General features: G+C 43.4%; 1 protein-coding gene across 4 annotated transcripts in view; it reads right to left on the reverse strand.

Moving 5' to 3' along the window:
- The window catches only part of LNX1 (ligand of numb-protein X 1), an 80823-nt gene that overhangs the window by 49174 nt on the left and 6720 nt on the right, over positions 1-24929 (reverse strand). For 2 of the 4 annotated variants that reach the window (XM_057413837.1, XM_057413829.1), the window contains exon 2: positions 17082-17559. In XM_057413837.1, the coding sequence (XP_057269820.1) occupies positions 17082-17464 (383 nt within the window). In that variant the 5' untranslated portion in view covers positions 17465-17559. Of the gene's footprint in view, positions 1-13109; positions 13598-17081; positions 17560-24929 lie in introns of those variants that run through there. The other 2 variants (XM_057413846.1, XM_057413855.1) reach the window with 2 other exon arrangements.

The raw sequence follows: 24929 nt of genomic DNA on the forward strand, positions 1-24929 counted from the left end.
CTCAAGGTTGTTTTGAAATTCTGCTGATGTACACCTATACGGCAAGCCACAGCAGCTTTCAGGTGGACACGTACTCCTTTCTGTCCTGCTTGTTGCCCAGGGCCTCCCTAGGTGAGGGAATGTGGACAGAGAGAAGGAGGAGTGTCAAATAGTGCCAGACCTATCCACTTTTGAGAGCTGCTAGGACATGGGGAATAAAAAATCATGCAGAATCTTTCTGAATGAAGAAGACCCAACCAGTAAGTCCAGATTTTCCCTACAGTCAACAGAAAAAACCCAAACCTGAGCCCTCTGCTTCCTTGTACCTGGGACACTTAGGTGAAATGGAAACATCAAAATGATTTCTACTTCATCCCCATGACTGTGGTCAACCAGAGGTGTGATGAGAGGGGACTGGGATTCATCCCTAGCCTACAGGTATTCTCAGTAGCTTATGAGACAGGCAATGAATCTGTTGACCCCTAAACCCCTTGAAGCCTTTTGTGGTGATGTGGATGACCCTTACAAGGACTGTCTTCGCCACTGGAGATGAACCTTTCTGCATCCTTGCCCTTTAACTGCAGATCTGACCATTCAGTGATGGGTCGCTGTTTTATCACCAATCCTGCTACTGTCCTGGAAACACCCTGCTCTGAAGGGACTTTCTGGTCAGCACTGAAGTCATGGAGCTTCTGTCCGCCAATGCAGGGAGATAAATTACAACAAAAAACCAGGAGAAAAGTCACAGTTTTGTAAGATCTGTTCTCATGCATTGTCAGAAGGGACAGGAAAATAGGAGCCTGAGGTTTTACAAAGCTCCCACACTGGGGTGTGTTTTTTGGAGGCTGCCACAGAGATTGCAGAAGCTGGAGTCCGTGACATTTTATTTGTATTGTTTCAACTCATTCACCCCCACGTCCTCAAGGGGAGTTCTGTTTCTGAAAATTGCTGTTTCTGCTAAAAACCGCATGGTGTGAATTAGTGCGGTCAGATGCTCCTTTCCCCAAAACCATTTTTTTTGGATCTCCACTATTCTCTCGGCTATAGGTGCAAAAAATAGAAGGTTGCCCATGTACGCAAAACATAATTTTCTTCCTAATTCATCCCAATAAAATTCAAGACAGTGATTTGTTGAAGTCAATGCAATAATACCTGTATAGAACTAATCTCACTGAGGAAATAATCAAGCACATTGACATTACCATTTTCATTAGTTTTTCCATCTTGCATAGATTCCTCCGAGTACCAGGATAGCAGATAGATTAACAACTAGAGGCAAGGCCATTGAACCAAACAAATCAACTAAGTAAGAGGAACTGAATGATTATGATCCCTATTTTATTGGCTTATTCTATTTTCTCTGTTTGTAGTGTGCTTTGCAGGACAGTTTGCAACTCTTAAGGACTTCAGTCCAGCTGGTAATTTAACTAAGCAGAGAATCACTGATAAAACTCTGATTAAACGTCAGTTCTGACATCTGAGCTGTTTCACGGCCTGGCTTAACCTGTGTTTAGTCTAACAGATAAATGTTTAGAGCTCACCAAGACCGCTGAAGTGAAGTTAATATAAAGAATGTCACACCAAACCTGGTCAATCCATAAAGCTTTCTTTGTTTTCAGCCTTCAACTCCACATGGTTTGCTGAAGTAAGCTCTGCAGCTTAAATTCACAGTTTACTCAATCCATAAGTTTAAAATATGAAGCATAACCAACTCAGAGTTTTGCAGTGCTGCAATAGTGCAAGGCTATTGAAGACATATGGCTTGGCGTGCTCAGCACCATTGGACTTAACCGCAAGGGTGCTTGAGAGATCAAGTCAACCCTCTTCCCCTTTCCTCCTAACTCCCCTTGAACAAGACAAGACACAAGACAAGCCCTTTCACAGACTATTTCACAGACCAGTCAGGTACTTCAGACAAGAGGAGGGAGCAGACAGGGTCTCACCACCACTACAAGGACAGGGCTTGTGCAGCCCTGGCAGAAATGTCTCTCCATGGACTGATTGAACTTAGCAGCTTATTCATAGGCAATCTCCATTAACCTACCACAGTTAAATCCTGGACCTTTACCCTGCCCTTGTTTGATCTTGACTCTGTGCAAGCAACTTACAACCACTACAGTGGCTATAATGGAGTTTGTGTCAGAGAGCACCTTGTATTTTTAAACCATCTCAATTCTCCTTCACCAGACAGAGCAAACATGTTGCCACCATGCTGTGCAGTGTTGAAGACCACGCTTCCCCAGTAACCCTGGTACTGCTGTCCTGAGTGGGGAAGAGGCAAGAACAAAGGTGTAAAGAAAACAGGAATATAGAGGAAGTAAGGGAAAGACAAAGATTTAAGGTGGTCAGGATCAGCCATGCGGAAAATTGACTAAAGAAACCAAAACACAGCCTGACACTGGTGATAACAGAGTTTGAATAAGCATTACAAGTCATGTCAAGGTAGCCAACAGAAAGATTTCTATTTAAAGAGTTTCAAACCCGCATCTTCTCTCAAAACATCTATAGGGTGCAAGCAGCTGATTTGCACTTTGCAGGTAGAGTCAAGAGAGTTTCTGTAACACTGCAAAAAGATAAGCACCTATTTAGGAGCAAATTGTTATTTTTATCCAATGCGCAATCAAATCAAGCTCTCTCATGACAGACAAAAAAACTTCCTGCTGTCAGCTGGGAGTTCTTTTGGTGTTGTAAATCACCACAGGGCACAAAACCACTATGGATTTTTTTGTGTTGGTTGTCAACCTCTATTTGCTGGGGATTTGAAAAACAGAGGAGACAAGAAGCACAGGAAGAGATGAACAACAATTAGCAGATCTTAACAAAAAGCAAGGAGACCACCACAAATCTGTGAAATGCATTTTCCCTCTAGGAGATCGTTAACCCTCTGCAATACTGACTTAGTAGAAATATGAGGGAGGTAACTAATATCTGCTGAAGAAGAAGGGGAAGGAGAAAGGGAAGACATATTGTGTTGTGAGGTAGGTAGAACAGGAGCATATGCGTTTTGGAAATATCTGGTATGTATTACGGTCCATCAGCTTTAGAAGAGAGTTGCTTGGTCCAGGCCTCCCTTTAGAAATTTGTTTTGTTGACTTGGGTCATGTTACTGTTATACAAGAAAAAACCAAGGCAGATCTGCAGGACTCGGCATTTATTTGCTTTGTCAGCCCAACATATTAAGTGCAAGTTTATACATACACAGTATATCTTATTAAACGATGTGTCCTGGTTTGGTCTGTTCTCTTCTGATTTATTCTGAACTCAAAGACCGTAACTGTAAGACCCTTGAAACCTACAGAGGCTTAGACCACAGGAGAAAGAGCAGAAAACAAGTGAAATGCAGCAACCATTACTGTCCAACTTCATTACACTCATGCTTTGGACGTATAAAACAAGAATGCACTGGAATTTAATCTCCTATGAGGGAAGAAACTGGAAGCAGCACATTTGCTAGAAATGGCATACACTCAATCCACTGAAAATGATCAAAACATACAAAATTTAAATGCAGTTTAAAAATGGGCACTGGGAAAATTTACAGACATAGTGCCAAGGAAACCTCACTTGGAGTATTGTGTGCAGTTCTGGTGTCCTCAACATCAAAAGGACATGGAACTGTTGGAACAAGTCCAGAGAAGGGCCACGAGGATGATCAGGGGACTGGAGCACCTCCCATATGAAGACAGGCTTAGAAAAATTGGGCCTGTTCAGCCTAGAGAAGAGAAGGCTGCTTGGAGACCTCATAGCAGCCTTCCAATATCTGAAGGGGGCCTAGAAGGATGCTAGGGAGGGACTATTCATTAAGGACTGTAGTGACAGAACAAGGGGCAATGGGTTCAAACTTAAACGGGATGTTCATGTTAGATATAAGGAGGAAGTTCTTTACTTGTGAGGGTGGTGAGGCACTGGAATGGGTTGCCCAAGGAAGCTGTGAATGCTCCATCCCTTTTGGTGTTCAAGGCCAGGTTGGACAGAGCCTTGGGTGACGTGGTCTAGTGTGAGGTGTCCCTGCCCATGGCAGGGGGGTTGGAACTAGATGATCTTAAGGTCCTTTCCAACCCCAACTATTCTATGATTCTATAAAGTACATCTGTGTGACAATACCTTTCACCCATGACCCCACAGTGAGAAGCAGGCATGGAGAACACAGCACATCCCCAACACTGGAGGCTGTGTGGGTCATGCAGGATTCTGCCAGTCCTATGCCAGGGCCCAGGTTGCAGCAGACAAACATGAGGATGGCATCAGCGGCAGCAATCACCACTGGCTGCCTATGGCGGGATCTCCTCAGCATTTTTAGACTGATCTACTAATATTACTATCATTGATATTTCCATTACAGTCTGGGTTGGGGCAAAGTAGCAGCAATTACGCTTTCAATTATGCTCATTTCCACAACAGATCCCAATGACAACTGTAAAAGCAGCAGTGCCGGCAGCAAACAAGAAACACCAGCATATACACACTGTGTTTGGGAAAGAATTGTATCCACCCTTTCTGCAGCAGTGACTCCTTCCTGCTGTAATTACAAACCAGGTAGTAAAGCTCAAAAGGGATATGTGCCAAATGTTTAAACCAGAACCAGTGGTGAGGTTCCTGTGGGAGCTGACAAGGGCAAGTCACAACTACCTCCCAGGATTCCCTCTCCCACTGCAAAACTTGCTTGGCAAGAGCTGTGTTGCAACATGTGCTCCTCGTATAGAGTGCTTATTTCTGACTGTAATGTAGCCTTTTGGCAGAAGATGCTCATACACGTCAAGTGAAACAGCCTTGCTCATCCATACCAACCTACACATCCTCCTATAGCAGCAGCAGCACAGCATAATCTCTGCTTCCAGTGGTCTCCTGTGGCTCAGAGGACAGATTTGGTTAATCATGCCTATCTCCTCTCCATAAAAGCCTGCTTCACAAGGGATGTTTTCTGGCCTCTCATACTGTTAAGCTATAAAATCCACAAGCAAAGGAGCCTCTGCTTGATGCTCTCTCCTATGAAACGATTCCACTACTCATTTTACATGGGAAGGAAGGTTAAAAACAGTGGGACATCACCAGTGTTAACAGAATGTTAAAAATAACATTAACAGTAATGCTTATCACATATGGGAGAAGAGAAGGAAATACCTGAATTATGCTTTCAAAAACAGTACTGCCTGTTCTTAATAAAACACAAACCATAGAGGCCATTGGTCTTATTAGTTCACTAAGTTTTACAGAGGAGAGAGGAAAATACAGCCCTTAGAGCATGTCAGATTCCTCTCATCCTCTATTTAAGAGGTTACTAAATTACTGAAATTCAACATGAAGAATATATTACACACTGTCTAGTGAACGATGGGATGGCAGTGTACCACATAGACAGAAGTGTAAGCTCACATGAAATGACTTGCTGACCTAAACCGCTTGCTCCCTGCCAATGTGATTTCACGAGAGTTGAGAAGGGAAAATAAATTCCCAAGTAATTCACTAATGAATTCATTTTGGAGCTGAAATGTATACCATTAAAGACATTTTAGTAGCTTATTTTACATTATGTATGTATACTATTATTAATTTAAACATATTTATTAATAATTTTATAATATTTATAAAATAATATTTATTATTTAGGTAATAATAATAAGCATTATTATTAGGCAATATTTTTATGCAGTGAAATAGTAGAAGAGCAAATAAAAAATAAGCATGGCTCCAGCAACTGCAAGCATCTTGTCTTAACCTAACTTCATGCCATGTGTGACAACAGCATCACACAGTGAGACAACTCTGCAAGGGCAGAGTCATCAGAGATGATTATTTCCTCTTCGCACAGGTATCCATTATACTCAGGTCAGTGTCTTGATAAAAAGAAGAGAGAATGAACACCAGAGCAGATACAGCTAGATATGTGTGATTGTTACAAACCTGATTGTCTGCCTGCACTGCTGAGAAGAGCAAGACTTTGTCAATAAAGTCTGATGCTGATGCCAGCAGCAATTCAATAGAAAGGAGACAGAAACTTCCTAGAAACATGGCTTGATTTGCCTACTTTTACAGTCATCCTCTTTTCCATCATACCGAGAGGACATATTGTACAATATGCGGAAGTTACGGTTGCTTCACAGTTCATTTTTTTTGTGTGAAAGTTGTGCAGCACATGTTGCAGTCTCCAACCGTTTCACTGGGTTGCTGCTGAACTTGCTTCAATCTATATTCAGAATCTGTTGTCAGTTAATAAATTATATGGATGGCCAAAACATGTTTTAGAGAGAACCCAAGGGTTCACTGACTAAATTCAGTTTTGACCAGCTGCAACTTTACTGAAGTTTAGGGTGAATTCAAGTTTTTAAGATGTTTAAAAAAGCAAAAAGTTCATGTTTTTAATCCCAATATAAATTTCAGCTCCAAGGCAGGAACCCTTCAGTGACAGTGGGGTTTTAGTCATGACATATGACATGGCATTGACTAACTAACAGATGCCTCCGCTGCAGTAGCAGTTTAACATAGAGGGACCAGCCTGGACTCTCCTTTTGAAATAGGAAGTCCTAAGCAGTCATATCTATACCATCACACAGGCTATGCTACTATCCCAACATTGCCAGTAACGTTACTATAAATCCTCTGGTTTTGTGTCGTGTGCTGTTTCACTGTCATCACTACATGGTCAAGGGTGGGCAGCCTGGGCACCCATTCACATGCCAAAATGCAGAAAATTAGTTCTATCTCCCAAATGACAGCACTGCTCATGAGGAAGGTCATGAAACACAGCCAGCTAGCTACTCTATAGACCAGGACCTTGAAGGCAGATTCCCCTAAAAGGTCAAGAATGTTAAAAAAACCCAAGACAGCCCTCAGACCTACTAGTCTGCTTCCCTACAGCGAAACGAGCTGTATTGCAGCTGGTCTCAGAACCAGTATTTAGCACAGGATTTAAGCTATGACAGCCATAAGAGCTCTGCAAGAGCAGTGTTTATCCTCACGTTGCAGGACAGCCCAGTTCTGCCAGATTTGTCAGAGAAATAGCTCAAGGAAAAATATCCTTGTCATGCTGCCAGTGCCAGTGCTAAACTAGGTTAATTGTCAGAGAGATACGGAGGTCAGCCAAACTTGCAGCATACGGCCTGCGTGGCTTAATGTTTGATGAGAAATGAGAGTCTGTTGCTTGTGAGTAACCACTGACCTCCTGCAGCTCCCCATCACCTCACTCCTTTCCCTTACCCCACCAGCACCCTGCTGCTTTGCCCTCTCTGGTCCTCATACCAAAGTGGATCGCCCATTGTGAAGCAGCCTCTGAGTAGGATAAGGTTTGCCCCCTCTGTGTTCCTCTTAAGCGGTAACTCGGCACACTACTTTTGAGCAGCCTACACAAAAATCAGACAGAATGGAAACATAACTCATTCATGAAAAGAAACACTTCTGCCAACCATAACTGCTGTAATGCCTTTCCAGCTTGGCAGGGTTTCACTTTTTTTGTCTGGCTTGGGTTTTGCTTTTGGCAAAAAAATGTATTTGTTGGTATTGACACTGGCCAATGTCAGCCTTATCCAAAGGTGTGAGAAAGCTCCAGCCATAAGAAAACATTCCAGCAGAGTGAAAGGTCTAATTCAGATCTCAAGTATGTGGTAGGTAGGTGTGAATGGAGTAAAGATGACTTCAATGCATGCACAGGAGGAAGGAAGCAGGATCTGCATATGTGGCAGAAAGCAATTAGTCCTTGGTCAAAGAGTGACCGGATCCAGAACAGTCATGGTCAATAGAAATAACTACTTTATGCTACACCTCCTGTGCTAGCAGAATAATCTGTATCAGACTCCACAATACAATACCTAATGTGTTCAGAAAAATCAATTTGGACACCTCAACAGCATAAGCTTACAACCCTCCTGTATTTTTAAATGCAAATACAATATATTTACAGTTTACCTACATGGGCTTCTGCCTGGGGGCTTTCAGACCATACTCATACTAAAATATCGAGCTTTACGCTGCAATTTAAAAGGCTAGAAATATAGAAGAAGAATGACAGAGGCAGGGTCAAACATGAGAGATAAGGGGAATAAACTAAATTAAGGACCAGAAAAGGTACGAATCAGAGGACAGGAGTGAAAGAGCAAGCAAGAGGGCTGATGGAGTGGGGTCTGGCCCAAGGCAGTGAGGGCGCAGGCTGGGGAAGCGACAGCAGTAGTTGCTGGAGATTTTCTCTGAAGTCTGAAGGAAAACTAGCTCCTTGGAGGACCTGCTCCCTTGCAGAGAGCTTGGGGAGGAACAAAGAGAGGACCTGAAAGTGCCCAGTGCCTACTGCTCCCCTGCAGCACAGCACCTGTTCAGACTCAATATGGGATAATATCCGGATCAGAAGCTTTCCCAAAGAGGATACTGGAGACAAGAAAAGTCAGGAACCAAGAAGTCTGTATTTCTTGCTTCCGTTCAAGATGTCAGAGTTTGCCATGCTCCCATCCTGGCCCCTTTGTGAAGCTGTAGCATGGCGGTGAAGCTAATAGGCAGCCCTTAATGCATCTTTGCCTTTCTGCTTTAATTAACCTCAGTTCTGTTTTCCCTCAGAGATTTTCTAGTACACTGAAAAAGACCGTTCACATTTTATCTGAGCACGCTTTGTCCTGGCTATTTAATGCAGGTACTCAAAATATTTCATTTATATTTTATATTTTCATTCAGGAATCTTTCAATTTAAACCTTACTTTTCAACACTTTCAGCTTTAATTAACCTCACAGCTTAACTCCAACACAGCTTTCCATACACCCAGCTTTGCACAGAGTAAGAAGGCCAACACATGGCTTTTGCAGTAGACTAATACATGAGGCCAAAAGGCTCTCCAGGCTTGTCAGTTTTGTCCCAAATAATGCATGCCCTGCAGTCCCCAGCCTCCGCGCAGTAAGGACAGACTTGAAGCCAGACATCAGGTTCTGCACTGAGTTGAGCAGAAATTGAAGAAGCTGGCCACACAGTTAAGCTCAGTGCTGGGATGGGCCCAGGAGGGTGCACCTAATAGCTTGAATTAAATTGTTCTTATTGTGAAAGATGCCCAAGGACACTAGAAGACAGCTGGCACTTGTGTCTCTTCTTTTTAAATTGAATGAACAGAGAAACTAGATTTTACTGGCTATTCCAGCCCAAAGTGCTGTTATGAAATTTAAGAGAGTAGTTGTCATAAAAGAGCTGCATGGGGAAACTTGATCCGGTTGGTTTAGTGAGATCCCTTTGACTGCTTCATGTAACTGAAGAAGGGTAAGAAAAAAGCAATTTTTGCATAAGGGAGTAGGTTGTGCATTTCACTCTAGCAAGCAATAGGCATATATATATATATATATATATATATATATATATATATATATATAAAAGGCTGAATTCAAATCAGTGGGGTGCATCTAGCAGGGGGATTACCAGCAGTGACTAGGGTCAGGAGCTGTTTAACCTTGGAGGGAAGTAGTGACAGCAAGCATGGCTGCCATGGGCTCCCCACTGCTCAACCTGTGCTGAGCACAAGTGATGCCCAGCACTGCCCTGGGCAATTGCTCAGTCAGCACAGCCATGTGCAGGAGGGGGATTAGGTTGGAAACCATCCCCCATTTTCTATGTGACTGAGGGAGAAGGTGAAGTTATTCACTGCTTAGTCTCAAAACCTTCTTCCCCTCATGATTATACTTCTAAGTGACTCATTGAGATCAAAGTGCACAAAATGCTTTTATTGAGAAATACCCCACTGCACAGGTCCTGCTTTGAATGAAGAGGGATAGCAATGGAGACTGACATACCTTGGTGCAAACAGTGCCACCAGGTCCTCACCCCCAGGAAAGCCTCCTGCAGTGGCCACACCATCCATCACCTTGTTTTTAACCAGAGGGGAATAACATACCTGAAGAATGCTTAGGCAAGTATTTCCTTTCTGAAGATATTTTAGACAAGAAAGAAGCACAGCAAATGCCTGTCAAAGCAGCTTTACAGGGATATAAAGGAGATGGCATGGACCCTGGACTTTGGTCTCCCCAAGGACCCATGTAAACCCCCTTGATGCTGAGAGCCGTTGGCCTGGTGTGGTTATATCCTGCCTCCTCCACTGGTTCCTTGAGGGAGACCTCACAGATTTTTCTTGTCCTTCTGCTGGGTGTTTCCATGGGCTTCCCCTCAGGAGGAAGCACCCACAGACTTACCACAGGCTGCAGTTCATGATTTGGCTGAGAACAAGAAGAGCATCTGTGCTGAGGTCTTTGCTGGGGACAAGGGAGGGACAATAGACAATGGCCAGGGAAGTAGTTTTAGTGCAGGTGATGGTGTCAGGAGATACGTATTTGCTCGCTGAGTATATCTGTAATTATCAGACTGCTAATAGAAAACTAAAGCTAGCAGCACCCAACACCTGTCCCATCAAGTGACACAACATATCCACACACCCCTCTTTGCTACCCTCATGACATCCATCTGAAGTGCAAAGTTCTGACACAGCCTTTCCCCAACTTCATTTCTTCTCTTTGACTCTCCTAAAATCTCGTCTTTATTTCTTGGATTCCACAGCCTGCATCTCCAGATGGGCTTTGGGCTATACAGCAATTCCTATTCCCCAAGCTCCCTGTTTCACACTCAAGAACAAAAAAAACCACCCTTGAACAAAAGCAAGACCCCCTTCAAAATGCAAGACAAATAGCTTAACCTTTGTTTGACTGGGGTAGAAGGGAAGAGATGGGCTGCATGAGCAGGAGGGCAGTGCAAATCCCAGTGCCCTTTTTCCTCTCTTTGTGTCAGCAGCAGTAATGGTAACCACATCCTCCATGGTTCTCCAGCTCTTCCCTTGCTGCTTGCAGCCCCACTGGCCCCCTTCTGCCTGGCTGGTATCTCTGGTGGCTGCCAGCCAACAAAATAATGAGCCCTGACTGAGGCCAATATTTTTACTGGCCAGCAACCAAAGAGAGTGTGATAATGAAAAAAATAAACATTTTCAGCTTACTAGTCTAGTTTTGAGCTGTGGAGCAAGCCATAAGACACGCTGCACATGGTGGTGGCTTTTCAGCTGCCTGTGGGGAAGGGCAGAATTTATGAAGCTGCCCCTTTGGGGCTTGGGGCATAAAAACTGTTCCCCCAGGTGCCGGGCTGTTCTGGACACTGGTGCCTATGTTGTCCCACTGAAAACTTTGCATTAAAAACATCCCGCATGCACGTGCTTGAGCAACCAAAGTAGCAACCTGTAGGTCATCACATCTGTATAAACTGATTAAACAGGACTGAAAACTGTATTTCTCTTTTCTTTCCAACTGCTGCTGTTAGAAAGGACCTTGAACACATCCCACAGATTAGTATGTCAGTGCCTTGAGAGGCAGCCAGCGGCAGCCAGCAGCACCAAATACACATAGAGAAGGAGGAGAAATTCCTGAAATGAACTCAAACTGCCCAATGCCCTTTTGAATTATGTCAGCCCCAGCAAATCCTGCTTCCTGCTGCCCTGGACAGAGATGGAGCAGTGCGGGAGGTGCTGAGCATCAGCTCCCCACGCCAGGTAACATCTGGGGCTGGGCCCGGGCACGAAATGGGCACCTCCCATTGCTGACAACCGAAGATGCACGTTCAAGCCCCAGCCCACACCCACTCCATTAAGGGCAACTGCCGACACCCAGCAAGACTAACATCTCTGTGGGTTAGAAGGCTAAATAAATAAGAGATGAACAGCTACCGTACATCGTAGCCCTTTACCCTGGGAGAATCAGCGAACCTGAATTCCCCAAGAAAAGCAAGTAGGCTGTGCCTGTGCTCTGATTAATCTCATCAGTTTGTTTTCCTGGAAAATAGATGTCCCAGATGCCATTGTTTCCATTATAAATGTTCATCTGCTCCGTTTTGAGCTTGATTGCTCCTGTAGCCTGCTTGGCTTAACAGTGTGTGGGGGTTTGTTTGGGTTTTTTGGGGGGTTTTAATTAATGTTCTTAAACAAAATGCCAGTAAATTAAAATGGGAGCATTGCTCCAACCCTCAACACCAGATTTGTTAAATGTTTAAAAACACCTACGGCATACAGAAATCCTGAGCTGTTTGTACACAGCGTGACCAAATTATTAATAGTTACCATACATATCACACAAGAATTTCAAAAGGGGACTTTTGCAAAGCACTGCTATTTTTGTCTGACAGTAGAGACAAAATCATTTGGAAATTAGTCTCATTGGTACTAATCACAACTGTTACTAAAACATTCCCACATGTAGGCACAATACAGTCATTTTTCATCTTTGAGCAGAATTAGCCATTTCACCCATTATCTCAAGGAAGATCTCAAGAGTTTACGATTTGTTAAAACACAAACAAAACATAATTAGTTAAAACACACTGGAACAAACATCTATTTCTAGTCATAAAAACCTATCAACTAGTACAATAACATTCGAGCACAGATTAAACTATTATCATTTACAGATGATAACCTAGACTGTTTGGTTTATGGGTTGGAAAGATCAGCTATGGGGTTGTTCCAGGTGGGGTTTTTTAAACACGAAGATATACGAATGTCTTGCTACGTTCAAATTTGCGTTACAGAGAAAATAACATTCTGCTGTAGGCAAAAACACAAATATGGGAAATTTCCTTCCAGATTCAAGTGAATTATTTCTGGTGAAAGGCTTCTCAGCATTTTGCTACAGGCATGCAGCTTTACACAGAGAACATTATGCATGTACACACAGAGACTGCTCTACTGGAGGTGTCTATCCTGATACCATTCTCTATGCCCAGCTCTCCTACAAAGCTATTTGTGGAAAATAAAGGAAAAAACACAGATTCAGAAATGGAAGAAAAAAAAAATCCCAAACCAACAACCAAACCCAACAAGCACTTAAAACGTCAGCACAGGAAAGCAAGTTGGTAAGGAAAAAGGCAGCTTCACTCAGTATGTCTGAGAGCTGCTTCCAAAGCAGAAAGCAATGAGGACGTACTGCTATTATTAGCCCTCTGGATGGGAAGCAGCTAGTTCACAGCACGGTGTGAAGCTGTTGGCAAGACGTTGCAGGATTTTCTTCACACGTACACATAGGCACAGACACACAGGCAGGCAGACAGACAGACCCCCCAGACAGCTTGTGGTGAGCCCCTTCCCACCTCTCAGGTGAGACAGACAGACAGAGAGCACGACACCGGCGCGACTGTGCGTACTCACAGCTCAGAGTACAAGAAGTGCAGGTTGCCCACATTGTCTATGTAGTTTGCAGGACTTAGCCAAGGTAGGACCAGTAACAGGAGAGCCTTCATTTTCAGTGCAGGGCTGGCACTGCTGCTAGGATTCCTCCTTCCCACTGTCTCTCTGTGCTGGTGGGACACACAACGTGAAGCTTTTGTGCCAGCCAAGCCCCTTCTAAGCAAGCCTTTCCATTTCAACGCAATGGTAGCACATTAGGAATCGAGCTTAAATCCCTTAAACGAAGCTACACTGCAAAAATCATTGACCTGTAAGAGGATTACTCGATCTGACTCTCAGATGGGTAGATGTGAGGGTTTAGGGACAGCACAGCGTGGTTGGCGAGACAGTGACTTATGCTGCAGAGCAGAGCGATGCTCGGGGAAGAGACCTGCCTCCTGCAGGATTCAGAGTGGTTCTTCAGAGGCAGCTGGTACGTTTACATCACTGCCCACAAGCAGATGGGTTACGAGCTAAACTGCATCACGCAAGGGTGTAGCTGTCTGACAAGGGGGAAAAAATGCCCCCCGTGGAGTTTAGAAGCAGGCGATATCAGAAGACCACACCTTTTTAAAGTAAAACACTGCGAAAGATCACAGCCAACTGCTGGCTGTTTGCATCTCAGCCTGAATTCCCCAAATCCAGTCAGATATTTCTGTGAAACATAAATCATGTAATAATCCAAGGACATGTCTCTTCTGAGAGCGTTTATTTTCATGGATTCTTTCTTTTTTTTTTTTTGAAGGATGCAAGGACAAACATTTTAAATAAGAACGTTTTCAATGGACTACTCCACGGTAACTGGCATTTATAAAATGTAAAGTTCTCGCATTGATTACAAAGCATAAACCAGCAAACTCACCTTGCCCCATCAGTGACCCAAAATTTCATTTTGTCTCTGAGAACCAGGATTGGTCTGAGCCTGAATCAGGCAAGAAATGCGAGGACGGCTGACTGCCCTGGTGATTCTAGCGGAGTCTACTCTAATTTATTCACTGAGAACACAGATCACGTTCAGTCGAGATTTCAGATGGGCTCGGAGCTGTTCTCGCTGCAGGCAGTGGGTTCTTTATCTTTATTATTTTATTCTTTTTATTAACAAAGTCATATATTTCTCTCCCCTCTATTGATTCATTGGAATTAGAGAGAACAGCGCTGGCTCAGTCTGCTCACTCTGTAGCATGTGTGTGGGCATACCAGAGCACAACGTCCTTCTCCTGTCCTGCCCTGCCCTGCCCTGACCTGGAGGTGAGATGGAAAGAGAGAATTCTGCATTTCTGAGAATTAAATTAGGCAGAGGCATAAGATGCCTTCAGTGATAATTACTGTTGTGCTTAAAAAAGGTAAAGGTACTGCACAGTTTCTGCATGCACAAGGTTGCAAAAGTCCCCCTTTAGGGGTCACTCAAAGTTTCCTCCTAATTTTTTGCTCTGGTGGGAATGCCAGTGAGGCTGTGCTACCCACCTCCAGGAAAGCTGAAACCTCCAGCAGCAAAGGTTCCCCATGATTTCCTACTCTCATGCCTCTGTCCTTTGGCCTTAAGGTAACTCAGCCCTCCAAACCACCCTACGTAAGGAAAATCCATGTCAGTGCATGACAAAAGAGCCACCCAGCCTGTGTAGCACTGCCTCATACTGCACTGCCTTTGAGGCTTTAGGTCTAGATGGGAAGGGAGACCACTGCTTTGTCTCTCCAGTCTCCTGCTCCCTGGGCTTGCAAACCTAGGACTTGGTGGGGGGAGCCTGACACAGGGCAGAAGGGACAGCAAGAGGCTGTGGGGCAAGCCAGGGATAGGATCCCCTGAACCAGAACCACAGGAGATCCCAAGAGGAAAATCCATGGCACAGACATGCAGTAGTAAGCACTGGAATAAAACTTGCCAGGCTTTTACAGGACCAAATCATGGTTTACAACACTGCAGTTCTACAAGGCAGGTGGGTGAAGGGTATCTTTACTACTACCTTAAGGAGGAGAAACCAAGATGCTGGAGTGACTTGCACATGTCCACCCAGGAGTGCTGACACTAGGAAATCAGGAATTGTGCTAGTTGCATGGCTTCTGTGTAAAATACAGTATTACAATTTGCCTATTTATTGTGTGGGTTGTTTTGTTTGTTTGTTTGCTTTAACTTGCTAGTTTTATGGCCATAGCACCATTATCTAAAAAAAAAAAAAAAAAAAAATTAAGACAAAAAGGAGGATCTAAAATACATTAAAGTCAGCTATACGTATAGCAAAGGGAAAGGGTATTTGCACTAGGGGCTCAAGATTTTAGGGTTGGAATCTGTAAAGAAACAATCTCAGTGATAACAGCTCACAGCAGACTGTCAGTCCCTTTACCTACATTACTACTGAAATTAGTATTTGAAGCCTGTCAGAGAAGTCCTGACACCAAAGGCAGAAGATTATAAGTAACTTTGTCATATTTTCCCCTTAGCAGCAGATAGCTAACCTGGCAGAGTAGCACTGGCCTGAACTGGAGGCTGCCTCCTCCACCTCCTACATGCCATGAGCCAGCAGCACCCTCAGCAGGGAAAGCCAAGTCCAGAGCTGGGAGGGCCAAGGGCATCCAAATCCATAACCAAAGCCCCTAGCATGTGGAAAGTGGGCTTCTGACCTTTGCAAAGGGTCAAGAACCCCTTTTATAATGTTTTGAGGTTTGGGGTTTTGATTTTAGTTGGGTTTTTTTTTTCAGTTTTAGTAGTGTAAAATGGTCACATTTTTTTGTTGGTTAAACCACAACTTCAGTGAACATATTCAGTGAATAAATTACTCATGAGAATTCAGGTGCTTCAGGAAAAGGGGTCTCCATTTCAAACGGGGACACGTTTGATTGGGAGGCTGCAGAGCCATTTCCAGTTACAAGCTTCAAAACCATGAAGCCTGCAGCCATGTGAGGACACTTCTGTGCTCCAGCTCACCAGGGATGCTCTGACTCTCAGCATTACCATGTGTGCAGGAATGTGCCTCCCGCAGCAATCTGGAGCCCTGCACCAGTTTCCCAGGTCTTCCTCTGCAATGCACAGGCAGAAGCACACACCTAGAAACACAACTCACACCTGCAAACCACAGGGGAAGTAATTTCACTGGAGATCAGATACAGGCCACAAGGAAAGGGCATCTCTTAGACCATGTCTCTTCTCAAATCCAAGGTGCTGATACTGGACTATACCAAAGCATTTGTCTGCCATCAGAAATCACAACCCTGCATGTATCTCTTTAGTGTTCTGCCTTCCTTCCAAAAGGCAGAAGATGCAAGACAAAAGCAGCAGCACATGGTTTTATGCTGTCAACAGAGGATTATTCACCGTCAGTTCTATCCTTTCTGAGGAACCGAACTGCGCCCTGGAGAGGTCTCCCAGAAGCAGGAGGGAGATTGTCCTGGCCACCAGCAGAAGTGAGGCTGGAAGGCGAGCCCAACCGGAGTGCTCTGCCACATCAGTTCACTCTGTGAGCCCCATGGTGCGGTGCTCACCTGGAATAAAGGAGCATGCAGCTCCAAAGGCCAATATCAAACCAGAACATTTTCTGCTCTACTTCTCATATAGGTCATTTATGATTCAAAAAAGGACTGAAGAAAGGGCAATTATAAAACACTTAATGTGCTATTAAAATATTTATAATAGCTCAGCTTCCCCAAACTCTCAGATCTTTTCAGATGACTAAAGACACACTTCCATTATGTGGCTAACCACAAGGTATCTGCCCAGAACTGCTAACAATAGCATGAAGTACCTTGAATGCATTTGATTCTAAAAACAGAGTGAGATGTCATCATATAAATGGACTAAATTATACTCTAAATTAGTGATACTGTAGGCATTCATTGGGAGTGGAATCAACAAATCTTTGTTTACATTAACTGCATATTTTAATCAGCATTAATTGACAATATTTTTTTCTCTCCTTAATAAAAAGAGTGAAAAAAGAAAAATGTCTATCGACAGCAACTTACTGGGTTTGGAAATGCTGTTGGAGGTGACCGCGTTGCATGACCTCTGAGCAGTGTTCTGTGAAAGGGCAGCTAACCATTAGCTTGTCCAAGAGGTTATTCACTAGTATGCTGGCCTTCCTGCACGTCTGGAGAATCACAAGTTTGCGGTCCATGGGGCAGAAGTCTTTTTCCACAAGGAAGTTTGTAAGGCAGGCTGTGCAGAAGGTGTGCCCACAGAGAGTGTCTAACGGCTGAAGCAAAGGTTGCAGGCAAATGTGGCATATCAGATCATCATCTACTACTTCGGTGTAGCTGTACAAGTGGTTTTCTTCTGGTAAATGTGCTTGGCCGCAGGTGATACAGAGTGGTGGGGAGCTATCCTCCATTTCTTCTTTCTGGCTCATAAATGAAATTGATGCAATTCAAAAGAGGGCAGACTGGAGTACCTGACCTGTTTTCTATTCGTAGGAGTCACAGCAAGGCTTGTGTGCCATCAGATCTGCGGGAAGAAAGCCAAAGGATTGTTGTTCTGGGTTGTTTTCTCTTACTGTACTTACAATATGCATTTGGACATGAATTACTCTAGCAGGTATTAAGGAAAGATTGCTTTTTTGAGTGGTAGGGCGGAGCAAAGAAGCGGGCAGAAAAAAAGGACTTATTTTCTCTTATATCTAGCTCAATTTACACAATTACTCTCATTGTAAAGAAAGCTGTCAAAATAGGGAGACATAATACAGGCATTTAATGGCTGAAACCTTAAATTAGCATGTAATTGCAGTTCCAGTCAGCTGATTTTGTGGTCACATTACTTCTGCTGGAAAAGCAGAATCATGCGTAGGCAAACATGAGAGACTACAGAAACATAGGTAAGAACAATGGGTACTGCACAAACTTCCTGCTCAGCACAGCAAGGGAGAGCAGCAACTTCACCTAACACACACAGGCATACAGACACTCACCCAGAGGGAGGACAGGTTGGATCATGAAGATTTAGTCTTGGCACCCTCTAGACCACTCTCATCCCACTGCAGCAGTGCACCTGGGACCCTGCATTCCAAGCTTGTCTCCTTGTCCCCCCACGGCACTACTCTGGATGCTTTGAGTCAGGTAGTTATAACCATCTGCACCTGCATAACCAGTTCAAAACTTCATTTTACTTCCCAAAGCACCAAATACCCCATGTGCTGAAGTGAAATCCACAGCATGATGCCAAATACTGTATCACTCAAAACTGGGTTTATTCTGTTCATAATTTGTGTTGTAGAAACCCAGTGTGTCTCTAACTACAAGCCTAATTAGCTCTGGCCAGAGCACCTGCCTCCTGGTATTTTGAAGATGTAAACTCTGTGGGTAGCAGCAAACCTGAAGAGTAATTTGTAGTTTTTATTTGATGAACCCTAACTGCTCATTGGAGCACTTATATCTCATTACATCAATGCTTATTTTGATATACTACTTTGAAAATAAACTTGGGGATATAAAATATGCAATGACCTAATTACTACTCTTGCTTGAAAATGTTAATCTTATTTGCTGCTCTGCCGCAACACTCTACTCTTACTTCCAGCTTGACTTAATTTGCTGAGACAATGTGCCAGCCTCAGACACCCACATCTGAGGGCAAATGAGGGAAAGAATACAAAAAAAATCTGGTTATGACAGAGCACATTTTCATATAAAACATACCCTTACTTTTATGCAAAGCTCATGGGCTCTAAACTTGAGAAATTAAACTTGAACATAGCAGGGATTTTCTGACATAAAGGTAAAATGATAGCCCCACTAACTCTAACCAGATGCTTAAATGTCAAACATTCACTTTAATGCTTTGCTAGATCCTGTTCTTATGTGGCAATTATGCTAAGTGGCTGTATAATAATATTTCTGCTTGCAAGACTAAGTTCTGCATAAGCTCTGTCTCCTGATTAGCACTAGCTTCTTCTGAATTAAAATCGCCTCCTATTAGAAGTCTTGCAAATATTTAAAATACTCTGTACTGCAGCAAAAGTTCCCTTTTGCAAAAATAGTCACCGGAGCTTTATGCACAGCTCTTTGTGAAGAAATGAACATCTTCCTAGAGTGCAGAAAACGGCTCTATCTGCTATCTTAATGTAGGAGTTAAAACCAGTATTATTTGGTTCTACTAAGGTGAACAGGAAGTTGAAACAAGAGAAAAGATGATCATGAGGCTGAGGTGGGGACTGTTGGGCACCATAAGCGACTGTTGGTAGGCAGGTCTTGGTTAAATTCTCGATGAAGTAGGGTGGCTGTGAGCTGGTGTTTGATCTACCAGTAGCTGTGTTTTGCAGAAAGAGAGGGAGAGGGTTCATCTGATCTCCACATCCCCCACTCATGGAGGGAACCCATCCAAAGTCAACAGGGCTCCTTACAAGAATGGCAATATGCAGCTTGGGAATCTGTGGGATTGTGGCTTTAAAAATAGCCATAGAATGAATTAGAAATCAATAAAGCGTGACAAAAAAGCATTGCTTTATGAACTTTGTTCTTTCCTACATTTTTTGAAATGCCTTGCACCCAGGACAACCAGGGGAGCGGGCTGGGTTTCATGCTGTTTCTTCATTTTCCTGCCACATCCTCTTGTACCAGCACACACAGTTAGACCCACACAGGTGCTGTCTCCGTGCACCACAATACGGCTAACCCAAATCTTTTGTTGCCTCATGGATGTTCCCAAGGACAGAAACTCTTGCTGCTTGCTGGCAGGAGACCAAACACATGGCTCCCATCAGAAAACCTGCTGAAAGATGGACCCAAAGCCCTGTTCTGAGGCGGGAGCAGCCTGCAGGAAGAGGAGCACAGGCATCTGAATGGTCCCCTCCTAGCTTCATGCTCTAACCATGAATGTACTGCTCCTCCCCTCCCACATGTGCAAATGAAAGCCGATTGCTAATGATGCATTGCTAGTGAAAAATGCAGATGCAGGGAACTGTACCTGAATTTTACAATGTTTACATGAATTACAAATACTTGCTATAGTGCTGGGAAACAAAGTCATCCATGTTAATTAGTAACAGGCACTGAATTTTTAGGAAGCCTTAATTCATTCTATGACCTCTCCTATTTAGGAGATTTATACTATATATTAATAGAAATTCTGGGGGAAGGGAGGAAATCTATCAGCCTCTTCTGGTTAATATGGCCCATGCTCACCTACAACAAAACTTCTTATATTGCTGGGCATATCAAGCAATGAAATAATCAATGTCTGTCTTTGGGAGGTGATTATACCACCAAAGGAGTTAGCACAGAGGGCATGCTATGGAGATGTCACACAGATTTGGTCAGAGCCAGACACTGTTTGTAATGTTTGCAGTAATTTGCATTTATAACATTTATGTGCTGTCACAACAAGCTACATACTTAATTTCGTGTCCTTTTAGGAACCATAAAGCCTCAGTTCCTCTTGTACAATGTAGAAGAGAGGGAAAGAGGGGTTTAAAATTGACCTGTTGATAACTGGTATGTATTTCTACTTGTTCTATTAGCTATGAATAACAACATGCACTTTGAGCAAGGAACCCTGTACAGGTAGATGGTAAACCACAGGTAAGTGAAAAAAAAAGTAATTATTTCTCAGTTGAATTTCTCTTCTTTGAGGCCTGCGCTTGGAGGAGGAAGATAAGGGAGGAATCCTACATCTATTTTCAATCACTGTCAAAGCCACTGGCAACCACAGCAGGGAGAAGATATCTCCTTGGCAGTCTCATGCTGGCTTACAGTGACATTCATACTGACAGGGACTGGTGGCTGCATGGATGATGGGTAGGAGGAGCTTTTAGAGGTGGTGGTGGTGCCATTCCCAAGAAGATGACATCAACTTTGCTGCTTTGCTGCTGTGCAGGAAGTCGGATACATCAGGTCCCAGATTTAGCATAATTGTACAGTGCCTAGCACAGCTTGGCTTAGATAAATGAACACTGATTTTTAAGAATTTAAATATTGTAACACTACAGTAAATCAAGCTCTAGTGCAAGGCAGAGACCTGAAGCACAGGAATATGGTGCAAATAAAGGAAGAATACAGTCATCCTGGATATCCACATTGCCAAGCTTTCAGCCACAAAAGCTGGAATGAAAATGGTCACACCAGTGCATGAGATAACGTCCAGGGCTGTGACACAGTGAAAGCCAGTATCATGGCCATATTCTTACAAAAGTTACCCAACAGACTGCACCAGTTTGAAGGAGTTTGCATCTCACAGGTTTTTACTGCTTAGGAATTTGCAGCCACCATAAGCATTTAAGAGCCCAACAAACAAATCCAGACAAAAAGCATTGGCAGGAAATGTGGAGAGAAGGTAGAGAAAATGCCTTTCATCTCCTTACACAGCCATCCCATCCCATCCCAAGTAAGTATTTAACCAATCTTAAGCTTAAATCCTGACTTACCATAGCAGTTATGCTGGCAGCAGTGTGTCAAGAGAAGGTCTAACTGAGCAAAGTGGCAAAGCCCCAGTGCCTCCACCCAGACACACTTTCAAACATTAACCCACTCCAGGAGGCTGCACTTGGAAGTAGCACAGTACAAAACGAAAGAGACTTCAGGTGGCAAAAAAAATGAGTAATGAAGGCTAAAAGAGAAAGAATTAAGTAATGAAAGACGGGAAGCAGTTAACACAGGAAGGAGAAAATAGATGACCAAAAGCCAGAGAAACGGTGACATGAAGCCTGGAAGGGCAGCAACTAGCTTACATCCCAGGTGGTGAAGACAAGCCAGTGAATGAGCATCACTGGAAAACAGAGGAGTGAGACATACGAGCTGCAAAACAGGTAGAGTAATTTAGCTGCAGTAACTCTGAAGCGGCATGTTTGGGGATAACAAAATCCTCAGTCAAGAGAAAAGGCAGCCAGTATGCGAAAGGAAAATGGATTCTAAATTGTACAGTAAGACCACCAAGTATTAGTTGGTTTGGTTGTCTCCGTGTAAGTAACACATTTGATTAATGCTCTTGTTTTATTTTTAAATTTTAAGCATGTGCATAAGAAATCCTATATCTGGGATAAAGTCATGTTGCATTTTTCCCTGAGCCTCTGCCTGGGCTGTTATCTCCTACAGAAGTACATCTCTTGATGAGTCACAGCCATCCTTTTATGCAGTTCAGTATGGCCAAAGAGGCTGGTTTGCAGGCAGGTAAGGAAACTGCTCCACCACAGCAACATTGCCAGCTGCCAAGTTAGAAGCTCATTATTCTTCCAGAGATGCTTTTACCTGATCTTCCTTCTACAGTAGCTGTGAGCATGCTACAACCAACATCTTTCTTGCTACTCAGCTTGTTTTGCTGAGAGCCCAGAGACTGCCATCATGTTGTTCATGTTAATAAATATCCATATCAAACTGCTAGAAGACTTGGCACCTTTCACAGTCGCAAGCTTAACTCTGAAGCCTCAGCCCAGCTGCCAGCGGCTAGATGTAGGCAGGTCAGGAGATGTGAGCATTGTCCCCATCTAGTGGCTTACCCACACTGGGGAGAAGAGTGGGCCAAAACCAGGAGGAAGCAGAGGTCCTCCTTCACCCTCAAGCAGAAGCACAAAACCCTCAGGTTCTGCAGGGTTAGCCGAGATGATACTCAGGAAAATACAGCTTTTACTATTCCTGTGAGAATCCAGGTTGCAATATTACCCCACCTATTTCATGTTCAGAGGTTTATAATGAGGCATCAGGTTGGATGCTTATACAAAACTATTTGCCATTAGGCAGATAAATTTTAACACTGTATTAATTTATTATCTCTCATCAAACTGTCTTACCTTGTAGCAGGCCTCCCAGCTTTCCCATTACTGTGTTTTGTACCCCTCTTTCTCTCCAGATGAAGATCTGTATAGATTATATTGACTTTACTGTTCAAGGTAGCACTTATTTTGGAGGCCACTGGGCAGCTTGCTTGTTTCAGAATACGAAACAGTTGTGGAAAACATTATAGAGTGACCCATACTCCAATACTACATATTATACAGTATTTTACATCCCAAAAGACTTTCCAAAGATCTGGTGTAAAAATATCATATAATAATTTGTATCAAACTTGGCATAGCTGTACTAAAGGCCAAAGGGGTGAGACAGCCTGCCTAGACTTGAAACTTTGTTCAAAGGAAGGTTATAAGACCCTAAGGTGCCTGAAACCTTATCATGATGCCTTAGGACCAGCATTCCTCGTACGTATATCTTTCTCTTTTTTTTTCCCCCTTCCCCATTACTTTTAAATCCGTCCCACCTATAGAAAAGTCACAACATTTTCTTTCTGCCTGAAGGGTAATCATAGCATGGTTTGGGTTGGAAAGGACCTTAAAATCATCTAGTTCCAACCCCCTTGACATCTCCAGTTGAGATTTGCTACGGGCAGAGGTGAAATGCATACCTCCAAGTAAAAAGTCAGTAAGTAGCTACAGAAGAGTTCAGGATCCCAGAGGTACCACTTTAGCAGTTAAGAATTCAGCTTGACTTTTAAGCTTATAGGAAAGACTGTTAGAGTGAGGTCTTTGAAGAAAATGATTGTATTTAAAATATCACCACATGAGTAGAGAATGTCTCTGAGACAACAAACAGGAGCTCCAAAACCTCTCCTCTGCCTGGCCCCAGCTTTAAGACAGCTGGATTTTCCAAACTTATTATTAGTCAAAAAGTCCTTCTGAAAGCTTCTAACAATCAAAGCCCTTTGCAGAGGCTTTAGTAATGAAAGGCATTTCCAAGGGAATAAAAAAAACTCTAACAGTACAGTAGGTGAATAACCCCAACTTTTTGAGTTGTAGCTCAAGCTGTGAAACCTAACAGAAATGTCACACTGTGCCTGCACGCACAAGAACTTCAAAAAGCAGAACCAGATTATTTGGGAAAAAAACCCAACATTTTTCTCTGTGGCTCCTGCTGGAATTTACAGAAAAAGAACAATGCTGGAAAAAGTTTTTTGTTGTGGAATTATGTATCTGAAATGTCTGTTAGGAATGTATGGAAATATATTCTGCTTCTCCGCCCGTCTCCCTCTCGCACGCCCACACAAACCTGAATTGCTCTTTCTAACAATTTCGTGGATACACAACTTTACTCAGCATGGTAGAATGAAAAAACTCAGCCCAGAAGTAATTTGAGAACATTAGGAACAGCTGGAGCAGATTCGAGTGAAGAAGAGATTTGAATAAGACAATATGTATTCACAGGTTAACCTACCCACACCACAAGATACATGTCCTATGAATGAACTCACCTTAGCAGAAGGCAGTACCTCTGAGAAGACTTGTTGCTGGCATGTCTCTAGTTGTCAAGTACTATGTTGGTGGAGGGTAATGATTTCTGTTTCTTGCCTTTTTTCAAAGCCCAGTAAACCCAGGCTTGGACCAACAGCTTATGCCAGAACCACAGGCTCAGACTCCCAGTGCAAAGACGAGTTGTAACAAAATGGACAGGCACAGGGTCTACTGCTCAAAGGAAGTCAATCATGTGGCCAAAGCAAGCCTATGTGAGCAATTACGATTGACTCCCAAAGGGCTTCCTAAACACGTGCTCATCCTAATTGACATAATAAATGCCATCGGCATTTCACATGCTAAATTATAAAATTGCATGGCTAGTGATGTAACAAAAGGTGCATTACCACTCTGATTTGGCTGATTGCTCTGTCCGACTGTGGCAAGACTGGCAACCTCACAAATACCACAAGCTTGTTTCAGCCACTTGACCAAATGACAGTACTGTGTTTGTGTGGCTGGACAACTGTGTGCTCATAGACAGGAATAGGTACAACAGGCCATGGGAACTGCATGAGGGAGTGCATCCCTGGTCCTTGCTCCAGCTGCATCTTGTGTGACTCAGTGATGGGGGACACGTACCTGAACATGCTCTTCTTGTGTTTCAGAG

Source organism: Pezoporus wallicus, unplaced genomic scaffold (assembly GCF_028554395.1).
Source record: "Pezoporus wallicus isolate ANWC-B61680 ecotype Strahan unplaced genomic scaffold, APGP_CSIRO_Pwel_v1 contig_5709, whole genome shotgun sequence".
Taxonomy (NCBI): Eukaryota; Metazoa; Chordata; class Aves; order Psittaciformes; family Psittacidae; genus Pezoporus; species Pezoporus wallicus.